Raw genomic sequence first — 27,055 nt, 5'->3', positions numbered from 1 at the left:
GTTGTCACGAGCCTACTTCCCCAGCATGTAATTACCCAAAAACCATATGCCACTACAGTTGCTTTCTAATAATATATATTGTTTGATGACTTTTGGAGGAACCAACTTGAACCTTAATCCATAATTTAAACCAAACCTAAACCAAACCATTTAGAAAGCTTAGATACATTTCTAGCCGTAAATTTCAAGTGTCTCTTGATTCCCTGGTTCCCGGTGGAGGTTGAAACAGACATTCAGGGAACATACAGACATTCAGGGAGGTTAAGGGGAGGTTAGAGCATGTAAAAATGGCCACCAATCTAACTTAGTTCATCCACATGCAGACCTTATATTTAGGTCTCTAGTTAGATTGATACAAGTACAAACTGTACAGAAGTTCCAGGAAAGTTAGAATGTTAAAAAAAATGGCAAACCCAATCTAATTTAACTGTATCTTGGAGGTACACTAAGATAGATCAGGTACAGCTAGACCAATCTAACTAAACTTCTGTACATGTTCAGAGTGCAGCCCCAGGGCTGGGAAAGCTCAGCCACTGCCCCTAGTCCTGGGGCTGCATTTTTCCTACCTCCTGGCACCAGGCTATTTTTAGGCCCCCAGCCCCTCCCCCCACACTGAAACGTGAAACCTCCCTGCTTCCTACAGACCAATCAGTGCCCCCTGAGCCTACCAAACCCCCAGTCCCACAAGCCCCTCCTGGCACCATTGTTACTGGCATTTGCTAGTGCCAGAAGCTGATGAAAGTAAATCAGGGAAGGGATAAGGGGAGGGGCAGGTGGGATTTGCAGCATTGGTTCCCTTGAGGGACTTTGTTCATTTGGGGGTACAGAGATGGTCAGGGGGGCCTGGAGGAGAGCCCCCTAATCCCACCAACACCCTGCCATGGAGCCATTACCCCCGCATCCTGCCAAACACTCCTGTGAAGCTGCCAACCCTGCCAATCTTCCCACTACTTCCCTGACCTTAACATCAATCAGGCTCCTGGTACCAGTGAATGCTGGTAAAACCAGTCCTGGGAGCACTTGATGGGATCTGGGGCAGTTTGGCAGCATTGGGGGGGTGGGGCAGGAGGGTTGGGAAGGATTCTAGAGCCCTTCAGATCCCACCACCCCACTGCTTCTCTCCAATTTCCTCCACATACCCTGCTAGCCCCCCAACCTCTCAACCCCTCTTCAAACCCCATGAATCTGCCCAATCTCCCCAGCCCCCCACCACAGACCCTACTAGTCCTCTGATTCCTCCAAGCCCCTCCACTAACCACCCTCCCATCCCACCTACCCTTCCCCCAACCCAACTTACCTTAGATCAGGCTCTTGACACTTATATAATTATTGAGTTAGATGGGGAGGGGCATTTTCACACTGATCTAACGCCCCACCCCCAAAAAAACCCTTCTAGACGGAATGTTTGTATGAAGACTTCAATGTCGAAATATTGCAGCCAAATGTACTTAAACTATTTACAGTCCAACAAATTAACCAATAATTTGAGAAAGCTTGTTTTTCTGTGATAACTGGCAGAAAGATCAGATCCCAAGAGATAATCAGCACAACTAACTTCCACTGATATCAAGGCACTGATATCCCTGTCATTGAGGGAACAGCTAGGTATTGAGCCCTTCCTCAGGATTATTCTGCAGACCCCAGAGGCTCATATAATCATCATCTGATTTTGGAATACTTGTCCAAACCAAAATAGACTCTGTTTGAGTTTTGCTCATTGCTAAGATGCATACAATTGGCATTTTTATTTATACAGACAGGAAAACCTTTCACTGTCATTGTGTATGAAAAGAAAACAAAGAGCAGAGCTTTCAGAACAAAAAGCAGCACTTTCCTCTTAGCTCTCTGATTCGTCTTTTACCTCATTTCCTAAAAGGGCGTTTATACAGGCTTCAGATGAATCGCAGATGGCAGTAAGGTCGTGTCCTCCCTCCAGTGCCAGCACCACACGACCATCCGCTAGCTTCAGCAACTGCTTTGTTAGGTGACCAAAACCTAATATTCAAATATAGTAGTGCAAATTATTAAAGTAGAACAGAGAGAAGTTAAAGCATGTTTCACATCTGTTGTATTAGAAAGCAGGAAACCCCAGGATATCACATAGAAGGACAAGATATATTTAGGCCAATATCCTATTCCTGATACTGGCAAAAACCAGATGCTTCAGAGGAAGGTGTATAAAACTCACTACTGGGAAGATATGGGGTAATTTACTCCTCATTCTAATCCCTACTAGCAAGAGATTAGTTGAACTATGACGTTGATGGTTCCCATACTCCTTTTGCTGCCAATTAACAATTATCACTCCATCTACTTTACATAAGCCTTGATTAAGGGTTGCAGGGTCAGTTCCACAAGTTATATGAAACATTAAAAAAATTCCAAGTATATATTTATTTTTAATTTCTCCAGTTAGACTGTAAAATCTTTGGGGCAGCAGCTGTTTCTTCCTATGCATTTGTACAATGGCTTGGAGGGCAATGCTAGTGCACTATCCCAATCCTAGTGCACTACTGCAGTGGAAAAAAGTAAGCAACGACAACCCATTTTGCACATTTCTGATTTCATTTTAATGTTTATTAAAAGCTGGTGCTAACAGTAATTGCTGTAACCAAAGTTATTGCAGGTCTAAGTTGCTCAAGACTTCTAAGAGGCTTTCCACTGTTCCTCAGTCCTGACCTGCATACTTAAGTATTCCTGTAACACAATCAGAGTTCACTGGTGGAGCTAACTTATCTGCTGTCTGATAGTAATGACTAAAGGGATACCAATGTTAAATTTAATCTGCAATTAAAGTCAAGTTAAATTCTTTCAATTTTTTTTACTTTATCAAATTTTCTGGAAAAAGCGGGTAATTTTCAAATGCGTAGTCCTGTTTATTATAATCTGATTGAAAGCTAAGCATGTACATATTATTTAATTAAGAAAATAAGCTTTAATTATTCCACGTATTCCTGTTCACAAAATCCTACTTGTGACTTGTTTTACAACATTCATCTTAGCCAGCCATCACAAGGTTGATCCCAAAGTTCTTGAGGTGACATGTTCATTCTTTAAATTATTTCATATCCTACAGTAGCTCTGTAAGAAAATGAGTTTCAACTGTACCCAACCCACTACACTGTGGTTCAAATTACATGCAGGTTGAAAAACAAATAAAATCTTAAGTCCTTTATTTAAACTCAACCAATCCTCATGGAAAAAAAAAATCAAAAAAAAAAAAAATCAAAGGACCAGATTTAGCCAGGATAATAAAAGTAAAGGAAGGAGGATAAACTTTGATCTTTTGCCAATTTCTATTTTCTTTTACCTACAGGATTTATTTCTGTCTGCATGTTACACATGTGATCTTCAGACTGATTTCATGACAGTGCCAGCAGCAGTATTGTGAGTTGTACATACAGCCTTTAAAGCAAATGAAGAATGACTAGTTCACAGGCTCCCAACATCCACATAGCATACAACTCTCCCTTAAGCTTTGTGAGGAGTCCAACAGCACTATTATCCCTCACTTTATTCAGCCTTTTTAGGAGGGAAAAGTTCTACTGAATTCAATACCCTTGCACATTTTGAAAACATTATATGACCACAAGAGTCACTGCAGTCACACCATAATTTTCTGGGGTAGATGTGGCAATAAACTCTATGTTTCTCCCAATAGCTTTCTCGTCTTGTAGCAGTTTGCTCACAGTGTTTCTGATGGACATCTTTACAAGGTTAATTTGTTGCTTGCTTTCCTAATACTATTACAAATATCAGTGTTATAATATTTGGTATTGGCTTCTTAGGAGATGTTCATACAATTAGCCATACAATATATACCTTTCCCAACCCAATTTCTGGTTAATGTGCTGCCAAACAAAACCAAGAGGATGGAAAAAGATGTGCAGAGAAAAGGGGGACTTTTCTTCAGTACAGCTACTCAGAGAAAGTAAATGTGACTTGCTGAAGGGGGAGGAAATTGCTTTAGCCAACCATACCAATGCTGCCATGACTGAATGAGTTATGGAAATTCTTAACAAAGAGACTCGGATCCTGTGCCATTATAGCAACCTTAGAAAGATATTAGCTTCCTAAAGGAAATCCCCTGGAGTGTAAAGTAACAAAATGGAAAAAAAGGAATCCCGGTCAAGTAATGGTTTTAGTATGGGCTGTAGTTCATGCCAAATAATTAAGAAAAACAAAAAGAAAATAGTAACAAGCACTGTGAAAAGACCCAGTCACCTCTTTTTGTACAGTGAGACTGTGGTTGTCTCCAAATTCCCCAGCAACTAACATTGGGTTGTTACGGGGCAAGAAAGGAGTGAGACAAGCATTTATAATCCTGAACCTTCTGACTCACGTGAACCCTCAAAACTAGCAGCAGATTCAATTCTTGGTCCTTTGCTGAGACTGCTGACAGTGGTGCCAATTGTAATGGTGGCTTCAAAAAATCATTTCAGTTTGGCTTTGCCATACTCTAAAAGGATCTGCTTTTCCTGCAGTGTGTAAGATTTATTACTATGAAAGAATTTTATATGAAGAGAAAAGGTTCGGCTATATGCTTAAAATGGAAAGTTGTGTGAATAATGCTAGGGGATTGGTTTTCAGCCCAGCCTTAAATGGGTATCCCTTTTTGAGTCTGTAATTCAGTGGGTTCAACTAACTGACAGCACAAGTCAAGCCACTTAGACATCTAAAGTACCTGAATTAGTGGGTGCAGTCCACAGCCTCAACTGTGCCCACAATTATTCACATTCATGACTGCGGGTACAACAAAGTGGATGTAGCTTTTTAGAAGTCTCTCTCTATAGATCTTAAAAAATTATTGTTTCAAGTAGATAAATAGTAAGCAAGAAAAGGTTAAATATACGGTGGTATTTCTCAAATATGCTGTCTCAGTAAATTTAGTAATACTTAAACAGAAGTTGCCAATTTTTTTTAAATTAGCCTCATTTTATGTGCCAGGAAACTGTGAGCATGGTTTTTTGCCAGTTATTATTTTCAGGCACAATTTTAGTAATTTATATGTTGAGGTACCTGCTTTCTTCACAAATCTAGTAATGGAAACCTATGGTGGGGTAAAATCACTTCACAAAGGCAAACTACAAGCATCTTGAAGACAAAGGTAAAGCTTCCTTTTACTTCAGTGGGAACAGAGTTAAGGTACTGCTGAATAGTTTTGAAAATTTTACTCCCTAATTTTCTTAAATTTTGCCAAAACCTTCTCTCCAGACAAAAAGCTTGTGGATGTAAAATTGTACCTACAAATCTCACAAGCTGTAAGCATTAAGGAAGACCAAATCATATGTAGGTTGAATATCCTGATTGCAAAAACTGGAAAATGCTGGTTTCATTCTTTGAAACCCATACACACATTCAACATACATGTGTATATATACACACACACACACACTCTTTTTATATAATATATATGTAAATATATTGTAAAAAATTGTGAAAATGTAAACCACCAATATTTTTACAATTTGCAATTTAATATGTTTAGTTCTACTACTCAAAGGGTACACCTACATAAGATGCTGAGCAGTAGCATGTCACAGCACAGACAGTGCTAATACACTATTGTGCAGTATTATTAGGCTACTGAGCTGTAGCATCATTTAAAAGACGTTCACCAAAGCTACTGCACAGTTACTAAATTTATTTAATACTTGCTAATACAAGTACTAAATAAACACACAGTAATGACTGAGCAGTAGTGTCTTGTGCAGATGCACCCAGAATTACATATTATATCTAGATTTACTTACTTACATGTATTTGTATGGAACCTATACAAATCACACAATCGAGGACTGAAAAGGACATTTGGAGTCATCTTGTCGAACCTTCCATATGGATTCAGAATTCACTGTTCCTAAACTACCTCTGATAAATATGTAACCAGCCTCTTCTAACCCTCCAGTGAATGAGGTTCCACCACGTCCCAAAAGACATCTTGTTCATCGTCCTTAGGAAGCGTGTCTTGATATTTAACCTAATTTTGATTAATTCAGTTTAAACTTTTTGCCTCTTCTCATGTTCCCTCAAATCTTCTCTCCATGTTTTTATGATAGTCTTTTAATATTAGATTATTGCTGCCTGTCCCCTCTTAACTGTCACTGTTTCCTTATTAAGTGGGCACTATATAAATCATTCTACAGTCATCTGCAACCTTGCCTATTACCCATGACTTTGCCAAAATTATGACATGGCTTCTAAGATTTTTCCAGCTAGTTCCTTCAAAATGCTGGGAGGAACTCCATCAGGCTCTGCTGACTTAAATGCATTCAAATGATTCAAAAGTTCTCTGATGCTTTTTTACTCATCATGATCTGCCTCTCCCCAACTCTTTTCTTAATAATAATTCTGTGAGGCATCTAGTTGCAGGTTGCGTTTAATTTTTTGAAGACTAAAGCAAATAAGTGTTGACCAAACCTTCTTTCCTGGTGTCTTCTGTTACCAGACCACCTTCCTCATTGAGTTGAGAACCTAGTTTTCCTGATATTTCTTTTCCACCTAACATACCGTAATTCTAGAATCCCTTCAGCTACCTTTAACATCTTTTGCAGGTTGTAACTTATATTTTGCCTTTGCTTTCCCGATTTTGCCCCATGCATTGATACTTTTTTTATTTTGTTTCTACACATTGATGCAATTCTTTTGACACTTCCTTAGTGACATGCTCTTCTTTCTATTGAATTCAAGAAAGATGTGGAGAAGCTTGAGAGGGTCCATAGGAGAGCCACATGCATAATCAGAGTGCAAGAGAACAGGCCTTATGAAGAGAGACTGCGAGACATGGGACTTTTCAGCCTGGAAAGGTACAGGCTCAGAGGTGACCTGGTAGCCACCTATAAGTATATAAGGGCTGTGCATCAGGATCTGGGGAGCACCCCAAGGGATGACAAGGTCCAACAGTCACAAACTCCTCCATTTTAGGCTAGACATTAGGAAAAACTTCTTTACTGTCCAAGCCCTCAAGGCCTGGAATAGACTCTTTCCAGAGGTGGTGCAAGCACCTACTCTGGACTCTCTCAAGAAACACTTGGACGTTTATCTTGCTGGGATCCTTTGACCCTAGCTGACTTCCTGCCCCTGGGGCAGGGGGCTGGACTTGATGATCCTCCAGGGTCCCTTCCAGCCCTAATGTCTATGAAGTCTATGAATATACATAGATGCCACCCCCAGCCCCCGAGAGTGCTCTGGTGCCCCTCCTGACAGCGGTCACTCTGGCTGGTAATTGACTCTACATACAGTCACCGGCTGCCTGCTGGGGAGCACATCCCTGCCTCCGGTTGCCAGCTGCCTCCTGGGTGACCACCCGCCCCCCCAGTTGGCTGGCTACTGGGGGACCCCCCACAGTCATGTCTGCTGGTGTCCCCCCCACCAGTTACCCATGCCATCAACGTTGCCTGCAGAAGATCCTTTGAATCCAGTGGCAAGACAGATGCACTAATGTTAGCATCCTCTCATAAGCAAACACCATGATTATTGAGGTGATGATCATCCAACATTAACTTCACTGGGCCAGCCACATCATCCAGATGTCTGACTCCAGACTCCCAAAGCAAGTTTTATTCTCCCAGCTCAGTCAAGGCTCAAGAAGGCAGAGAAAATACTTCAAAGACATCTTCAAGGCCAACTTGAAAAAAATGCAACATCAACTTCTGGAAGATTCTCACCCAGGACCACCCCAAATGGACTGAATCTGATGCAATGATCTCAGTACTTTGAAACCTCCCAATGACAACAGAAGATGGAAAAGCAGGAGCAATAGAAACAGCATATTGTGGACCGAATCAAGAATCCAGACCCACCCACCCAACTTGGAAACATGTGCCTGAATTGCAATAGAACTTGTCAATCCAGGATTGACCTTGTGGGCCATCTTTGGACCCACAGAGAAGGCAATCATGGAAGATAATCATCCTCAGCTGTGAGGGATTGCTGATGGTGATGGTTACCAATGATTCACACTACCTCTTGCACCTTGAACCTTAGAGCAAAGGTTCTTGACAGGTACATATTCTTGTCATAAGGCATGAACTATGTGTGCCCCTGGTGGCTGGGAGGAAATGGCGACGCTGGTGGCAGCGGGAACATGGCGGTGGTAAGCAGGGAGCTCCTGCAGACTCTGCCAGCACTGTCAGCGGTGTGGCGGGGAGTGGCAAGTACTGACCAGGGCTTGGCGACCATGCACAGACGCCACCAGAAGTGTTGGCGGTGGCCAGCAGTGATCGCTGACTGCCCACAAATGTTGCCAGCAGTGTCAGCAGCGGGGGAGGGAGGGGGAGGAGCAGTGACTCCCCGCAGGCACTGTGACACTGTCAGCAGTGCCTTTTCATAGTGGGTGGACCACCACGCTCAGAAGGGTGTATGTGCACCCGTGTGTACCCCCTACACGTTGCCAATATCATATGGTACAATGCCAACACCTTTTCTCCCCATACCTACACTTCAAGCACAAGCTACATTCCTCAATGCTGATAGTGCAATCTTGAGAGTTATCCCACCATATCTCCATAATGCCAATTGAGTCACAGTTTTCTTTACATACTATGGCTTCAGGTTCATCCTGAATGATCCTTGCACTCCTTGCTTTGTTATATAGGCATCAAAGAGACTTTACACACTGTCCTGCTGTTTTACCTATTGCATCATCTTTAACCATAGTATAGTTTTATATTATTTTCCAGAATTTAGCTTCTCCTAGCTGTCAACTCTTGATCACAATTTTACAGTGGCTGGTTGGTTTTTCTCACTGTCTCACCCAGTACTTAATTTAAAGCTGTCCTCACCCGCTTAGCCAGACAATGGCTAAAGATGCCTTCCCCAATCTTTGTTATATATCAATATATGATATACATATATGCAGGAGCAATGTAAACATAAATAAACTTTGAGAAGCAGAATTAAGCAACACTGGTGCAAACTGTAAATTGTGATCTTGCCATTGTAATATGCAATTTGAATTTTTGGTATGTGGGTAGCTAAATAAATAAGGAACTACATATGATGGGGACACACTCCTTCAAATACTTTATAGTTTCTAGGGTCGGAAGGGACCTGAACAGATCATCATGTCTGACCCCCTGCCCTGGGCAGGAACGAGTGTTGGGATCATAATGCCCCAGCCAGATATGTATCCAACCTCCTCCTGAAGACCCCGAAGGTAGGGGAAAGCACCACCTCCCTTGGGAGCCCATTCCAGAGCTTGGCAGCCCTAATCACAGCCCTGAACCTGCTTTCCATCAATTTGTGGCCGTTATTCCTTTTTATCCCAGGTGGTGCCTGGGAGAACAGAGCCTCACCTATTTTCTGCTGGTCCCCCCCGGTGAGTTTATAGATGGCCACCAGATCCCCACTCAGTCTTCTCTTGTGGAGACTAAATAGATTCAGACCCTTTAGTCTATCTTCGTAGGGCCTGCCCTGCTGTCTCCTGACCATGCAAATGGCCCTTTGCTGAACCCTCTCAAGATTAGCCACATCCCTCTTGAAGTGCAGCGCCCAGAACTGGATGCAGTACTCCAACTGTGGCCTGACCAGTGCTGCATAAAGAGGAAGGATCATCTCCCTGGACCTGCTTGTGATGCACCTGTAGATGCATGACAAAGTGACCGCTTCCTTGCACTGGCAGCTCATGTCCATCCTGGAGTCAACAATGACTCCAAGATCCCTTTCAGCTTCTCTGTTGTTGAGAAGGGTGATCTCCAGCCTATAGGTATGTTGTAGATTCCTTCTTCCTAGATGTAGCACCTTGCACTTGTCAGTTCTGAATTTTAACTAACTTAGATCACCCAAATAATTTTGGATAAAGACATAATTCTGTGATATTTTATTGCTAGGTTCAGCAAGTTATAAGTGTGCTTAAGGCCCCTTCTCTAATAACTTTGAGAAATAAACATTCCTGAATGAAGACCTCTGAAATAGCACTAGTAAATGTTTTGTATCTAACAGTCTTCCCTGCTAACAAGCATGAGAAAGTTACATACGCAGTGATTACCCCAAGCCAATATTGCAGTACTGCTATTTTACATAACCTGTGATATGCATAGCCTACATTCTCTCGTCAGCGCACAAAACTGCAAAACTCATTTATGAGATTGGCACTTGTATTCCTGGAGGGAATAGCCCTTCCACAGTATGGAAGGAAGTCAGATCTCTCTTGTACAGGGATTGGTCCCTGCTAGTTACACAAATTAGCTGGAAGGGAACAAAGGGCAGAGCCTAACCCTGACCCCACTTCTTGGAGTAGCTGGTGGCAGGGCAAAGTTATTGTTCAGCTGTTGAAAGTATGATGGAGTTGCTGAGTTACCTTTTGTATTTCTGCTAAAGCAAAGCCTTCTGCACTTGGTCCATCATGGGCAGAGGCTTAAAAGCCAAAATCTGACCCCTAATTACAGAGAGCGAGCCGGTGATCTCCTCTGGCTATTCAGAACAGTCTGGAAAGAAATGCACTCCAAACACAAAACTTCCACAGTCTCTGTCCTAGACCTACAGGCATGTATTTAACTATTATTTACCATTTAATCATGTCATTACTCTCTAATTTACTTGAGAATGTGTTTTCCTCTCATTAAAACTTTTGTGATGATCATTGCCAAGTCTGCCCACCAGTGTTCTGCACCCTACCCTTGTGGTTGTTTTGTGACTATTTGATAAATTTTCATTGATATTCTTCCAACAATAGCATCTAAAATTAACTGGGTCAGTTTTTACATAACTTCCTGAGTCATCAGGCGACGTGTCCTAAATAAATATGTCCATGCAGGAGTCAAATGATAGTTAACCCTTCCAGCACCAGACTACAGCTAATGCACTTTGCAAATCTTGCTCTGTGTTAGAAGAGCAAGCTATTTTCCTGGGGTTTGATCCTTCCCTTTTTGGTCAGACAAAACTTCCTTTGAAGACAATCAGAGACTTGCCAGCATTCTCAGGATCTAGCATTTAGTGAAGCTGGGGGGAAGGAAAAAAGATTCTCCATGTAATGCCAAATACATTCTCATGAAGGACATTCTCCAAGAAGCTGAAGTTATGAATGCCAGTACTAAGACACCTGAGTTTTAAAAAGATAAATACCTGGCCTCCAGGCAGTGACTGGTGATTTCTGGTTTTTCAGACCATAGAAGGAAGCCCAGTAACACATTAAATTACAGATCTCAAGCAGACATTTAATTTAGATTAAATTAAACAGTAATTCTATGTTAAATAAATACCAGTGGTCTCAGAGACTCATTGTTTGAGGATTACCAATTTACGTAATAGATGTTTTTATTACATGGTTATTAGTTCTACAGTAATAGCTTTTTTTTTTTTTATCATTAATTGGTCTTTGATTCCTAGAACGTATATGATCCTAACCTTATTAAGTACATATTTAAGGATACATGGGATATTTAACTGAGGGACAGATCATACTGACTGTGTGCTGGCATGAGGGTATAAAACAGAGAATGCAGGAGTCTACCTGTCAGTTGTAGGCATGATGGCCTGACTTCTGGACTCACATGCAACACTTCTTTTAGTCCATCAGACTAACTCTTGAATACTCCAGCACCAATATTTCCTTTTTAGGACTATGATCAATATCCAGAATGATAAAATACAGACTACCATATGCAAGAGACCCGTGGATAAACATACATATCTGCACAGAACCAGCAATCACCTAAAAATACCAATAAAGCTGTAATATACAGCCAAGCCCTCCAATACCATCGAATTCACATTGAGGAGAACACCCATCATCATCACCTCACAAATCCTAAAAGAGCTTTCTCTCAACAAGGACACTCCTCCAGAGAGACAGATCATTTTTGAAAGAGCCACCCGGATACCACATGAAGAAATGCTGCAGTACAAAAAGAAAATCCCTATGAATCACATACTATTAGTTATGACATACCTTCCCTCTTTGGAACCTATAAGGAAAATCTTCAAACAATTGCAACACATACTAGAAGAAGACCCAATTTTTAAAGAGATTTTCCCAGAACCACCCATTCTAGCCTTCAAACCATTGGTAACGCATAGGGAGTGCACACTGGTACACATGCACCCCCTGAGCTTAGCAATGCACCCCCACAAAAAGGCACTGCTGACACTGCCAGTAGCGCCTGCGGGCAGTCACCACTTACCACACCACCAACAGCGTCTGCAGGTGGTCATCCCCCACCCCGCTAACAGTCCTGCAGCTGCTTGCAGGAGCTCACTGCTACCACACTCCTGCTGCCAGCAGCGCCACCACTGCTGCCACAGTCTGCAGGATCTTGCTGTGGCCCCCCAGCCTCCAGGGACATGCAGCTTTCATGCTTCAAACAATCACCAAACCTCACCAAGCTCATCACTAGAAGCAAAGTTCTTACAGCCCAAAACACACCGAATGGATCCAAACCATGCCAGGACAAGAAATATAAAATCTGCCAATTTATCTCCACCACCCCCACAATAACTACACCCCACAACAGAGCCATCACCATTCCTGGATCTTATACCTGCACCTCCAGAAATGTAATACATCATATTCAGTACACTAAATGCTCTTATGGAAAATATGTAAGAGAAAGCAAACAACAACTGCATACCTGAATAAACGCACACCAAAAATCTATCAAAGACAAAAATACCTAATTACCTGTGGGTGCACACTTCTCACGAAACAACGACTCTCTCCAATCTCTCAGTTCTAATCCTCAAAAGAAAATCACAAAACACCTTTCATACATAAGCCTAAAAACTTTACTTCATAAATCTACGGGACATAAAAATCAAGGACTAAATATAGACATTGGATTTATGGCACATTATAATCTGCCTGCCACCCAGTAACCCCCAGTAACTTCCCTACATTTTACCAGCTACATTCCATCACCAGGTCAACATTTCCCCTCTTCCCCCAACTCCCTCTCTCACACTTATGGTTTCCCATGGCCTCTGATCCTCACCACCACACATTTGCATTTTCACAGACCTGCATTTTGCATATTGGCTTCTATTCAATCCAGGAGAACACAAAACAACAGCAGACTCTCCCTATGCCTGAAGAAGGATGTTTGTGCCCAAAAGCTTGCAAAGAACAACTTTTATTTAGTTGGTCTAATAAAAGGCATCACATTTACCCAAAGAACCTTGTCTGCCTTTGGTCTATCTAGGTACTTAAGACAGTGGCCATTATCACCTGAGCATCAGCATACTCCTCCAGTTAGGAAAAAATTGTGCACTCCCACCACTCTATGGGAAGACCAGTAATCACAAGTCCTCCTTACATGCCAAGGGGAAAGCATCAAGTAAGAAGAGCCCAGTCTCTTCTCTCAGCTCTTCCATGCTATCCAGGACAGGGATTTCATTTCCATCTCTTACATTCTCAGTTATACACAATTTTATATCCTTCATGCTACATTATAGACAGAGGGAATTAGAAGCAAGATACAAGATAAGAGGATGATTGCAATTTTAGAGCTGTCACAATGCTAAGTCACGAAGCCTTGGGGATAAGTTGATGAGATGAGCCAGACAGAAACTCCATCTGGTAGTAGCAGCTGCAGACCTTCAGAAACCTTTCTATAGTCTTGACTCAACTTTCAACATATGCTTTGTTCCAAATCTCTCCCTCTATTTCTCTCACAATGTCTTTTCCTCAACTTCACAGTAAACCTGCCCCATTTATCCATTTCTCTTCTGCCATCTGCCTATCCTTTGCCTTACCCCCATTTTCCCACTTAGCTTATCGCCTCCTCAGTAGAGTTGTCTGGGAAACAATTTATTCATCCTATGATTCTTCTAAAAACAATTTTTAAATGTATTAAGACTAAACTAAGTTTTTTTTAAGATATTGGCGGGTGGGGGAAGGGAAGAGAAGATGATAAAAAAAATTCCAGGGAACAAATAATCTGGTTGTTACCATATTTACCTGGGCTGTGGTCCAGGTTAAAGTCCATGCTCTAAATGATGTGTCTGTACTAACAAGCTAATGGTTGATCTGGGGTCTCTCTTTCGTAAGTATTTTTTAGGGAAAAAAAATTGAAAGATCTCAGGTTTGTCCAAATATGGCACAAGAAAATTCTTAAAATTGAACCTGGCTGCTCCACACCCAGGTGAGTAGAATCAAAATCTGTCTCATGTTCTCACTCTTTCCTTTTTTTGTTGTTCTACTGCATATATCAGGGGTGACCACCAGGATCTGGGGGAACAGCTGTTCACCAGAGCGTCCCAAGGAATGACGAGGTCGAACGGTCACAAACTCCTGCAAGACCATTTCAGGCTGGACATAAGGAAAAATTTCTTTACTGTCCGAGCCCCCAAGGTCTGGAACAGTCTGCCAGCGGAGGTGGTTCAAGCACCTACATTGAACCACCTGATCCCCTGAGGTCCCTTCCAGCCCTAATGTCTATGAAATCTATGAAATATAAATAGTCAGTGGATCAAGCACCTGAGCTTGGGTCTCCTTCATCCCAAGGGAGTATCCTGACCAGCTGAGTATTCCGAGATAGATGTGTGTGTGTGAAGCCAGGTGCAAGTATACACACAAACACATCCACATACATTCACACATTCTCTCTCTCTCTCTTTCTAAAAAACCTTGGTTTTATTCCAGTGAGGATCAGAAACAAATTCTGAAACCCTATGTCTCTGGTGAAACAGATTTCTAGTTTTCCAGCCAACCCAAGTTTGATTCAGGACTCAGATGTGAAAATACATTCACAGCAAATTTGTGAGATGAAATCCAGAAAAATTAGGTAACTTGATTAAATTTGGAAGAGGATATCAGTGCTTCTGCCTGTGCAAATAACTTTGTAGATTTTTTAAATACATGGGACAGATTCTCAGGTGATGTAAATCAATGTAGCTCAAGTAAAAGTATTGAAGTGTTGCCAGATGACTGAAAAAGCTGAGCCTAGCTGAGGAGGTAGCCCCACATTTTTAAAAGTAATATAAACACCAAGTACATTAATTTTGAATTGCTACACCAGAATAATACTAGGCTTCTGATTTAAAACTGACAGTTCAGACATTCAAAACTGATTGCTGTTTACTGAAGATGGTCTACAGAATCCTGCCAAGAAAAGCAAAATAGATTAAATGACCTTTCCAATGTATGCAGTTCTCTGAATCTCTGAATTAATGCTCTTGTTTTGACATTCATCACACCAATATATCACATTAAATTAAGGGCTGGTGCATCAGCTGGTATAAATCAGCATATGCCAATCACTGAGGATCTGCCCCTTCCACTAGACCTGTGTGAGTCGGCAGCAATCTGATCCAGCCACAATCCAATCTGGAGCTCCAAATCGGTTTCCGCCTCGACCCAGCTGAAGCAGCTCCGAAGCTTTGGAGTCACCTCGGAGATCCAGCCATAGGGTATAATGGGGAATCAATGAAATATCTATAACTTTGTTCTTTTTTGTCCAATTTGGATGAAACTTGCAGAGATGGTAGCTTCTGCTGAGAACATGAATCCTACCAAGTTTCAAGAAGATTGATGCAGGGTTTTGGGTGGGAACTGTACCCCAAATTCTTGAAAGCCAAACTCGTGTCACGGCTGCGTGTTACAACACAGGGGGTCAAAACTGCAGGGCTGGTAGCTCTTACTGAGACCACAAAGCCTGCCAAGTTTCAAGGAGGTTGGTGCAGGGGTTTGAGGGGAACAGCCCCTCAAGCTGAAGACAAGCAAAACTCGTGCCATGGGTGACACCGCGTGTGCTAAGACGCAGTGGGGTGACAGCTGCAGGGATGGTCGCCCCTGCTGCGGCCACAATGCCTGCCAGCTGTGGAGGAGATTGGTGCAGGGGGGTTCTGGGGCCCTGCACGTCTAGCTGCTGACAGGTAAAACTCGTGCCAAGACTGTCTCTGTCCTGGGGCAGTTGATTGTCTGTATTGATTCTTTCCTCTCCTTAGCCTGGTTTTGTAGGTGCTAACTGATGCTCTTTAAGCCGTTATGTAGTAGGGAGGTCCTCCATATTGAGCTAGTCCCGAGTCCCTGGTCCCTGAGTGAATCATGATTGATTGACTGGTACCTGGTAACACAGCAACTTAGCAGCCAGGCCTGCAGCAGTGTCTCCCCTCCCTGCCTCAAGCCAGACACAGTCAGTCCCACAAGCACCCATGGCATGAGTTGTGCTTGTCTGCAGCTTGAGGGGCAGTTCCCCCCAAACCCTGCACTGAACTTCTTGAAACTTGGCAGGCTGTGTGGCCTTAGTAAGAGCTACCATCACTGCAGTTTTCACCCTGCTATGCTGTAACACCTAGATGTGACATGAGATTTGCTTTCAAGAATTTGGGGTGCTGTTCCCCCCAAATCCCTGCACCGACCATCTTTAAACTTGACAGGCTTTATGCTCTCTGCAGAGTCTACCACTCCTGAAAATTTCATCTAAATTGGACAAAAAACAACAAAGGTATAGATATGTTATTGTTTCCCCATTATACCCTATGGCTAGATCTCGGAAGCGGCTCTGAAGCTCTTCGGAAGCGCCGAACCACTTTGGGAAGCTGAACGAGGCAGCGCTTCAACCCGGATGTGCTGCTTCCCACCCCGAAGCGTCCGAAGCCTCTACGGACCTGAAGCTCTGTCCAAAGCCTCACACAGCCCTACCATCCACAATGCTGAGACCAAAGGGTTTTCAGTAAGCAGGTCACTTTAGAGTTAATGATGAACTTCCTGGGACAAACTGGCACCCACTTTACCTGTGAACTCATCACTAGTAATAGAGGCCCATCACTTCCCATGGTTTAGACCCTAATGTTTAATAAATTCCATTTCATAATCTCAAGAGGAACATAAGGCAGTGCATTTCTAGGCGATTAATGAACATCTTGGGGAGTTAGTCACTTTGTCTCTGGCCTTCAGCCTGCTAGCACCATCTTACACATGTTATAATCACCAAGAAATGCACTGCCTGTCACTTCTTGTTGCAGAGGTAAAATGTAAAATTGAACAAAACAAAGGAAATGGTGTTGAAACTGGGGTTTGAGCTGACTACTCACAGTCTTCTGTTAATTGCTGTTTCCAAATAAAATATATATAGAGAGCAATTTTCAACTATATCCTGTTTCAAAGTTTTGTAAGAATAAAGGACTTGATTATGGTGTCTTTGTTTATTTAAGTAGACTCTAAAGGCACAGGGTAGGTTAAAATGCCCCCCCAAATAACAGTACATTTGCAGATACCTGAGCTAGTTCAGGTTTAGAAAACACTAGTGAAGCTAAATCAACATAACACTCTGCAAGGACAAATTAACCCTACTGAGAAGCAGGAATAACAGGCAAAGTACCAAACTAGTGCAGCTATGCTGTTTCTGGGACTGGAGATAGTGGCTCCACATGGCATTGTACTGTGCTCTTCATTGGTATCTCTACAAAGAACTGCTTTGTGCAATATTGACATGTCCCCAGTGGCAGAGCTAACTCTGTACAACAACCTCCATCTCCTCTAATGTACAGCTCACATCACTGTCTTGTCAGGTTTGTCGTTATCAGAAAGAAAAGGCTGAAAGAGACCTGAGGTCACTCACGCTTATGCTAGAGATCGAATTTATCTTCATTTGACCCAGGAATGATCAAAGGTGGTCGCCAGCATCTAGCCCTCAGGTCTCAGGCACAACAGAGCTAGACCTCAAAACTGGGGCCTCGGTTCAGAATTTACATAATTTAATTCTGATGTACATCCAGGTAAAAATAGCCAGAAGTAACATTTTCTACTAGTACTGAACATAAAATGTATGACTCAGCTTCACCTCAACCACTCTGGATTTTGAAAAATCTAGACGTATGGTTCTCAATGGGGTTCAGTGAGATCATTTCATGGATGCCACAATGCAGGCACCACTGCTGTGGCCTCCATAGCCAGATGAAACTGCCTTGCATGCCTCATGTAGAGCCAAATCAGGAAGTGGCTGTGGCATGAATGGCACTTCTACCTACATTAGGTTTATCTGATAAACAGAACAGAGGCAGGAGTACCTGGTCTTGCCACAGCCCTTCCTGGTTCAGCCCAGTAGATTCTTCCTGGAAACAGAGGCATGTGGGACAGTTCCACCAGGAGGCTGCAACAGCATCTGGGGAAACAGATAAATCTCCAGGGTGGTGTGCCATTGCCATCAGGTGAAATGGTCCCACATGCCTCTGTTTCCAGAAGAAACATGGAGGGTTGGAGTAGGAACAGCTGTAACAAGGACAAGAGTGAGTGTTCTTGTCTGCATTAGGTGCATGAGTAGTTCCATCTGGCCATGGTGAAGCAGTGATGGCTGTACCCTGTTGAGAACCACTGAGGTAACCTGAGGCAGCACAATAGTGCTGCTACATTCAGAAAAGTTGAGTGTGGGGGGGGGGGGCTGCCTTGAATGTTAAAAAAAACTGAGAACCACTGATCTATAGCAATATGATTCTATCATGCTATAAGCAGGGGCAGGGAAATATGGTCTGCGGGCCAGATCTGGCCTGCTAGCCAATTTTATCCAGCCCACAGGGCCCCTAAAAAATTTAGGAAATTAATATTTATCTGCCCCTGGCTGTCAGTCAATGTTGACAGAAGCCAGGGGCAGTAGGACCCAGGGGAAGCTGCTGCCAGGATCAAGTGGCTACAGAAGCAAGGCTCAGCAATCCCCCGCCCCCCGCCCCCCTGGCCAGGAGCCCCATGCAGAGCAGAGGGTTCTGGCCTGGACCCCTGGGGCTGTTCCTGCCCCCCTGTGCTGGAGGGAAATTCATACATTTTATGTTCAGATAGAAAGGGCGGTGGGGGGACAGGGGAAGACTGTGGGCAAAGGGATGGGTCAAGCAAGCTGCTGTGGTCCCAGCACTGCAGCTGGGAGCCACATGAAACCAGAGCAGCCAGTTGAGGAGCAGGGGAGTGATGGCAGCTGCAGACAGGGAAGCAGTGAAAGCAGCAGCAGGCAGTGTGGGGAAGGGGCAGCATGCGGGTATGCGGAGGTCAGCAACAACTGGGTAGGAGCACAGGGTCCTCACTGATACACAAGGGCCCGGGCCAGCATGGCCCAGAGTGGGGCAGCAGAAGCGTGAGGCTGGGCCAGCAGGGGTCTGGAGCTGGGCCAGCTCCCCCTCTCCCTGCTGATGCAGCCTGGCCTGGCTTCATTGAGGGCCTGTCAGCCCCCACCCTGCACTCCTGCCACCCTGCTCTGGGCCCCACTAGTGCTGGCCCCAGTGCACTGTGTGGGCTCTGTGCTCCTGCCCAGCAATCGCTGAGCTCCATGTGTCTGCTTGCTGCCACTTCCCCCTGCTGCCACAGGCACTTGCTCATCACTACCCTGGCACCACCTGGTTCCTAGCTGCAGCACCAAGCCTCAGGACACAGCAGGAGCTAGTCCTGCCCCTGTGATTCTCGGCTGGTCCCATACAATGCTGGCTAGGTTGGGCTGGTTCCTGCTGCATCCTGTGGTCTCAGCCATGCACCTGGGATGTGGTGCTGGAGCAGCAAGCTGGGGTAGAGGGGAGGAACAGGGAAGTGGCAGAAGAGCAGTAGTGGTAGACAGGGAAAGTGGCTGAAAGCAGGAGCCCAGGGCCCTGCCGATGCCCTGGAGTCAGGAGCAGCAGGAGTGCAGAGCCTGGGATTGGAGAAGTGCTGTGGGGGGACTCTGCCTGCCATGCAGAGGAAGGAGGCTGTAGGCAAATTCTCCCCCTCTACATATGTTACAATCTTCCCCGGATACCCTCCCTTCCACACACTCACAGCCCACTACAAACCCCACACCCGCCCAGACCAGATATCCACACACACCCACATGCTCCCCCACCCCACATATACTCACACCCCCAACAAACCTTCCCACACACCCATACCCTCCCCCATACCCCCACAATATACAAGACTGACTTCATTTTAAGCTATTGTACAATCACCTCTATGTAACACATGTCAATCAGGACAAAAAAATATTCTTTGAAATCAAATTAATGAAAGTTGTATCAAATGTTTGATTTTTAAGCTATAATTTGGTAGTTTTCTGGTTCTGAGATTTCATAGATTTTATAGACATTAGGGCTGGAAGGGACCTCAAGTCCAGCCCCTTGCCCCAGGTACAGGAAGTCAGCTGAGATCAATGGATCCCAGCTAGATAAATGTCCAAACGTCAATGGCAAACCCCTGCTGAAAGGAGTACTTCTGGAAGGGCAAAAGGAGGGACTTCTGGTGGCAAATGTCAAGGGTTAGGGCTGGGACTTCCAGTCCCAAGATGGCAACCAGGGTGTCAAGGTGCGGGGCTACCCTTGTGGCCCTTGACTACTTGCCAAAACTTGGTAAGCGGCTCTCAACCCAAAATAAATGCCCGCCCCTGTGCTATAGATATGTCCATAAGAATAAAATCCCTCCATAAAACATTTCCTCTCAACTTCCCAGGCCTCTAATATGACTAAATCGGAGTACTCCTAAATACCAGCAGTGATCTATGGAACTTTTTTCCCAAGAACATTTAGAACTTTCTCTGGAAATCCTCATCATATAGATTTCTGGTTTTCTAAAGAGAAAATTTGAACAGGTGGTAGTATCTACTTACACAGCCCACAAGACCCCTTATGAGTGATATGCAGTTGTCCTTCTGAGCCAGGATTGGGCCCACCACTCTTGATCTCATTCACCCACCTGATCCAGCACAGAGCTACATTATCTGGCCTAGGCTTGGAAATATGGCAGTAGAGGAGTGATGACAGTGACCATTGCCACCACTCCCCCGCTGCCAAATTCCCAGACTTGTGGGGAGCGCCACAGCTGGATGGAATAGCTCTGTGGGACAGATCTTGCCTGCATCCTGGAGGTTGAGCTACACTGTTTTACATAATACTCCAGCTGAGGTCTAAGCAGTATGAACTAAACTGATACTATCATCCCATGCATCCGCATACAATATTTCTGTTAATGCAGCCCATGATTTCATTTGGGATTTTTTTTGCAACAGTATCAAATTACTGACTCAAGTGGAGTTCAAGATCCATCACTGACCCCCAAATCCATTTCACCAAAACTATTTACTGGCCAGTTACCCCTCATTTTGTATTTGTGGAATTTTTTCTTCCCTAGGTGTATCTGATTCTCTCACTAGGTATAAACAGACAGGATCAACCAGGGGTCGATCCAGAGTGGGTGCAGTGGTACATTTGTACTCCTCCCCACTTTGAGTCCTACTCCACCCAAACTTTAAAGCTAACTGCCTGGAAGGGATAGTGGCATTTTTATTCAGACAAAACTGAGTCAATTGACTTAATGACTTGACCTAATCTATCTGATAACTGCCATTACAATCTACCTCTCCTCTTCTTTTTAGTGGTCTTGATGTTCCACTATTCAAATGATCCTTTCTTCTGCAATTTTACTGTCTATTAGCCATCATGGTAATGTTTATCTTCTATTTCACAGTGCTGCAAATTGTTGTTAGCTCTAGCTAAAAACTTTAACTCAAGTCTGGTAATATTAACTCAGATGTAGAACTGGTTGACATTAAGGTACTGGAGGCACTGTTAAGACATTCCAGAAGACTTAATGTTGTTTTATGAATCTGAGTAAGATATGTACCTTGAACTCCAATGACTATGGGACTAATGAAACAATATCTTTTGACTATTTTTTGCCAATTTGTGCTTTTTTTAAACTTAATATGTAATCTAACAAATGAGTATATATTCCAAGAAAGTTAGCAAGCAAAATCAAAATCTGAAACTGAGTAATGTAGCAGTAAGTCCCTATCATATTAGTAAAGCTTCTAGTTTCTCTTTAACTGTAGAAAAAAATATATGTTGTGCTATATATGATGATGTGCCATACCATCTGCACCCCACTTTTGAAAATCCTAAATTTGCCCCTAGGATCAACCAAGAAAAAATCCTAAAGTAGGAGCAGTACACAGATCAGAACTTTGCAAGTGGTCAGGTGTATATGTAAAAAACATTTCTCTTGTCTCAATTTTGGCAAAACTAATAAGTCTTACTTCACTGGAGAGATTGGCATGCAGAGGGGCAGATCCAGGTGGGTGCAGTGGTGTAGTTGCAACCCCTTTTGATTCCTGGTCAACCCAAAGTTTACAACTACGTGTCTGACAATAGCAGCAACATTTCTATTCCGTGATCGTTATAATCTACTTGATTCATTCTAAACTGTTAATTCCATAGGTGTTAACAATTCACTCTTCCTTTTAATGGTCTAAAAGTTCCACTAATCAAGTGATCTGCAATTCTGCTGTCTGCTTGCTACTTCTGGTAATAGCCTCTATTTAGCAACTCTCAGACTCTTTTTAATTCTAGCTAAAAACATCAACTCAGGTGTGGAAATGTTAACTCAAGTAAGCTCGACTCAGGTGTAAAATAACTTTCAGTTATATATTGAATGCATTGTCAAGATGCTCAAAACAAACAGATTTTGTTTTATGAATCTGAATGAGATATACATTTAATTCTAATAACTATAGGACTCATGAACAACATCTTTTGACTATTTTATACCTAGTTAGTTGTGTTTTGCTTTTTACCAAATATATGATAACAAATTAATGAATATTCCAATAAAATTATTTGTTTTTGCTTCAATCTTAAACTGAATATAGCCCTGGACCCCTAGCACATTAATAAAGCTTCTGGTTTCATTTTAACTGGAGAAGAATATGTTCTTGTTGTGTTATATTTGATGATACACTACACCATATGCACCTTCCCCCACCTTTTCAAAATCCTAGATCTGCCCATGGGCATGAACCAAAATGCTACACCTAAACATGACCTAACTGTTCAGATCCAAATTTCACAGCTGGGATCTATCCCTATAGAATAAAAGAAAATGAATGAATTGGTCTGTAAGAGAGAGAGAGAGAGCAGTGATGAGGGTGTGTCAGGAAACGGATAAATGTGTGCGGTGTGTTGTGAATGAGTAAGACAACGAATGTGTGAGTGTGTTTGTGCCAAAAAGGCAATGAACACATGGGAGGGGATTACTGGGATGTCTGAGTGCATGAGTGGGTGAGCAACAGTAGAAATTAATGTATATATGGGGCCAGAACAAAAGTCAGGGAACTAGATCTTCCTATATGAGACATAAACAGGAAAGGGAGCATTAAAGGCTCATAGATAAATCATCCCCTCTGCTTCTGAAACTAGAGGGAAACTAAATCCAGAGATCTCCTTTGGTGATGCAGAAAGAGGACACGATATGGAAGCTTCTTTATAGGACCAGCCACTGGCTAGTTTCAAGAGTTGGGCTGAGGCAGAACTAAGTAGAACCTGGGAAAGAGCCATAACAGATGTTTTCTGCAACAATAGCCCTCTGGGAATCCTAAAATAGGATACTGCTGACTCACCAGCATTATCTTAGAGTATATTTGAGGGAGAGTTCAAGTCCAGCACCCTGCAGGGAAGTCCAAGAAGCTATGTTATGATAGGGGCTAGAACAATGGAATTTGTAGAACATATTAATGAACCAGCCTCCAAACCACATCCCCAGGAAACACAAAATTCACTTCTCCTCCAGACAACTGAAATGTGCCCCTATAAGCAGACCCCATACAATGTCCCTGTTGTAGTGAAAAATCTAGCCCTAAACTTTAAAACATAATGAATGCCTTCCTGTGGGTGGCTGATGAAAACAGGAAAGAAAATAAGCTTTGGTGAAAAAGTGTTCATAACAAATGTACAGCTTAGCTTCTGACTTTACACAACAAAACTACTGTCACTACTTTTCATACTTGCTCTAGAAGGTGAACTGGTTAATCAGCTCAACTTGATATGTCAGCTATTGAACTCCTGATCCCATTCTTTTGACCAAGATACAACCATACACACGATTAATTTTAGCCTGGGTGATCAACCCAAAGGTCTGAGAAACCAAATTAGCTGAATCTGAGTGTGAGTAGTCATCAGATAAGACAGTCATCATTCAAGTTCTGTTGCTGTTACTGGTGATACAGTCCCTTACATTTGTTGCTGGGACTTTTGGGGGCATATTCCAGGGTTCCTTAGTATCCAGTAGTTTGAGTCACTCTTATTATTTTCCAGTGAATTGTGGGAAAACTTGTCTGTCCTAGGCATAGAGTGGAAATATGGAGGACTATTAATATTCAAGTAATTAAACCCATGAATTCACTGCAACTTACTTGGGTTGGTTGATTACTAGGGCTGTACGAAATTTTGCCACCAGTTTTGTTTCAATGCTCTTTTGACCCATTTCAAGGTTGTAACAGCAAAATCAAAATGGAACATACATGTTTGAAACATCCTGATTTGGATGAAACCAGCATATACGGTAGCCCTTTCTGAGGGCTTGCTCAGAAGTGTGCCAAGTTTCAAGAAGATAGGTGCAGGGAGTTCAGAGAACCTGCACCCCAAAGTCTTGAGAGCAAAACTTATGTTGCGTATACCTGTTAAGCCACAGCAGAGTCAACACTGCAGGGATGGTAGTGCCTGCCGAGGCACCAAACCCTGCCAAGTTTCAAGAAGGTAGGTACAGAGGTTTGGGGGAAACTGTACCTCAAGCTGCAGACAAGCAAAACTCATGACATGGGTGACACTGTGTGTTAAGGCACAGCAGGGTGAAAGCTGCAGGCCTGCTAGCCCCTACTTAGGCCACAAAGCCTGCCAGCTGTTAAGGAGATTGGTGCAGAGGGGTTCTGGGGCCCTGTACCCCTAGTTGCTCACTTGCCACTACAGACCTGTGGGTAATAATTGACCACAGTATGAACATGAGCCAGCAGTGTGATGCTGTAGCCAGCACGGCCAACAATATGCTGGCATGCATCAATTGATGCACCTCCAGCAAAACCATTGCAAAGAAGTGATTCTCCTGCTCTACTAGGCTTTGATGAGACTGCAGCTGGAGTACTGCCTCCAGTTCTGGGAACTGCAATTTAACAAGGACGTGGTAAAGCTTGAAGGAGTCCAAAGAAGGGCTACCTGTATGGTCAGAGACTTGCATGGCAAGCCACACGAGGAAAGGCGGAGGGACCTGATACTATTCAGCATGAAAAAGAGAAGGCTGAGAGGGGACTTGGTAGCAGCTTACCACTACATCAAAAAGGTACATCTAGGGCTCAGTGAACAACTGTTCACCGGGGCACCCTTGGGGAAAGCTAGGTGTAATGGTTACAGTCTAGGCACCCTAGTTGTAAAGTATTTTTCCCTAATGTTGAGCCTGAAACAATCTTCCAGGAGTTTTTGACCATTGCTCCTAGTTTGGTCAGAAGGGGCTACCATTCCTGCAAGTTTCATCCAAATCAGGCTAGAAATGACAAAGTTATAGGCTGTTTCAACCTTCCCCATTATATCCTATGGATGAAACGTTGAAACAGGGTCGAAACAGCAAAACGTTTCGACGGAATGGAACAGAACAGGACAACCGTGTCGACTCCAAACAAAAGTCGAAACAAAACACTGTTCTGTCGATACATAGAAATGCTGGTTGAAACCAAACACTTCCATTTCGCACAGCCCTATTGATTACCAGCCTGAGTGAAAATGGAACCGGAGGGCTATATCGCAGTCCCAACTATGTGTCCTAGGCTGAGCTGAAAACACCACTTAATTTGCCACCTTAAGTGCTCTGCTTCCATGTTTCTCACAAATTGCCAAAGCAAATGAAATTACGTGTTTTTCCTTCTTTACCCATGATCCCACCTGTAGGCAGGTTCTGACAGTACAATGGCTCTCCCATGCAAATAGCCTTGTCTGAAACACCTTCCAGGTGATTTTTAAAAAAATTATCTAAGACATTAATTCAGATCTTTGCATTTTCTCTACTACCACTTTACTCTCACTCATGGATACAAAATGGCATGCTCTTGCATGCTACATAGACTGTACAAGGTTTTGGAACGTAGCTCTTGTGGAAAAGTATAACTGAATACACATCTTTGCAGTTAAGTAAAGGAAGAACTGATATTTAAAACAACAAATAGTAACAGTAACCAATGGCAATAATATACATTCTATGTAGCATATAAATCAGACCATAGATATTGACACTGTTCCTTTCTGATTTGCATGGTGCAGTATACAACTCCTATGGAGCCAATCAGCCTCAGTAGTTGGGGTATATGTTTCTGTATGCATGTGTATGTCTGACTTCAGCAAGGAACCATGGCCCTAATATCTCCCCATCCCTTTTTGGGCTTTGAATTTACTCAAGAGGCTAGAGAAGGACTAGTCCCTGCACTCTCCTAAGAGTAGTGACGTGTGTATCTTTCTAATTCTTGTCCTTGCTGTACTGGAGGAATAGGTTTATTGCACCTTTACACTGCACCAGGATAAAGTCTGGGGAGAATTTAACTTCTAATTTAACTAGCATCAGCCTAGCAATGAACTGAGTTATTTTCTGGTTTGGACATTTTCGAAGAATTTTTCACTAAATTCCATTTGTGGGGCCACCTGTGCAACCCCACTTCCACCTTCACCTTATGACTGATATATATGCAGATTAAATTATGGCCACAGTTACCCTGGCAGCCCCACTAAAACAACAGCATTGCCTGGGACAGAGTTCAGCCCAGGGCCCCAGAACCATTATTATTGGTGACAATATCTAAGCCAGTTAGAACTCCCTTTGATTTTCAGACTGCAGGTTGAGTTGTACAAGGACAGGTGGTTAGGAAAAAAAAGACTGCATAGTTTTAGTTGAGATTGGACAAAATAAATATAAAAATAATTGCAAGAAAATAAATGCAAATCTCTCATGGTCATTTTGACACTGTCACTTTTCAGAATAGGATGCCTGGTTTAAGTCTTCATAAGCAGTGATTATATAAAACCCCCCCACAAAAACCCCTAGCCCAGAACAGGGGTCATCAGCCAACAGCCTGTAGAACCATCAGATGTGGCCTACAGATGTAAGGATCCAGCAACATTTGTTGGTGGGGGTCTTCATCTGTAGGCACTCTCATATGGAGACAGGAGCTAGGTCATCTGCCTCTGACCTGAGTTGGGTCATTCCAGCCCACACCTGAAGATGACTCCCAAAAGGTTGCCTACCTTTGACCCAAAAGAACAACATCGAGGTTGCAAAGTTGCGAGGGAGCGGTCTGCTAGGGGCGGCCGTGAACCCCCTAGCGCCCCCTTACCGTCACGTTAGGGTGACGTAGCACCCTCAGAA

The 27,055-nt window shown here is 43.2% G+C and overlaps 1 protein-coding gene across 1 annotated transcript in view; it reads right to left on the bottom strand.

Moving 5' to 3' along the window:
- The window catches only part of HDAC9 (histone deacetylase 9), a 411,737-nt gene that overhangs the window by 50,947 nt on the left and 333,735 nt on the right, over positions 1-27,055 (bottom strand). Inside the window, exon 23 of the mRNA XM_019534292.1 lies at positions 1,862-1,995. Within this exon, the coding sequence (XP_019389837.1) occupies positions 1,862-1,995 (134 nt within the window). The remainder of the gene's footprint in view (positions 1-1,861; positions 1,996-27,055) is intronic.

The sequence above is a fragment of the Crocodylus porosus genome, unplaced genomic scaffold (genome assembly GCF_001723895.1).
Source record: "Crocodylus porosus isolate Cpor-Errol unplaced genomic scaffold, CroPor_comp1, whole genome shotgun sequence".
Lineage (NCBI taxonomy): Eukaryota > Metazoa > Chordata > Crocodylia > Crocodylidae > Crocodylus > Crocodylus porosus.
Note: the sequence above shows the minus strand (reverse complement) of the source record. Positions and strands in the feature narration are given on the sequence as shown.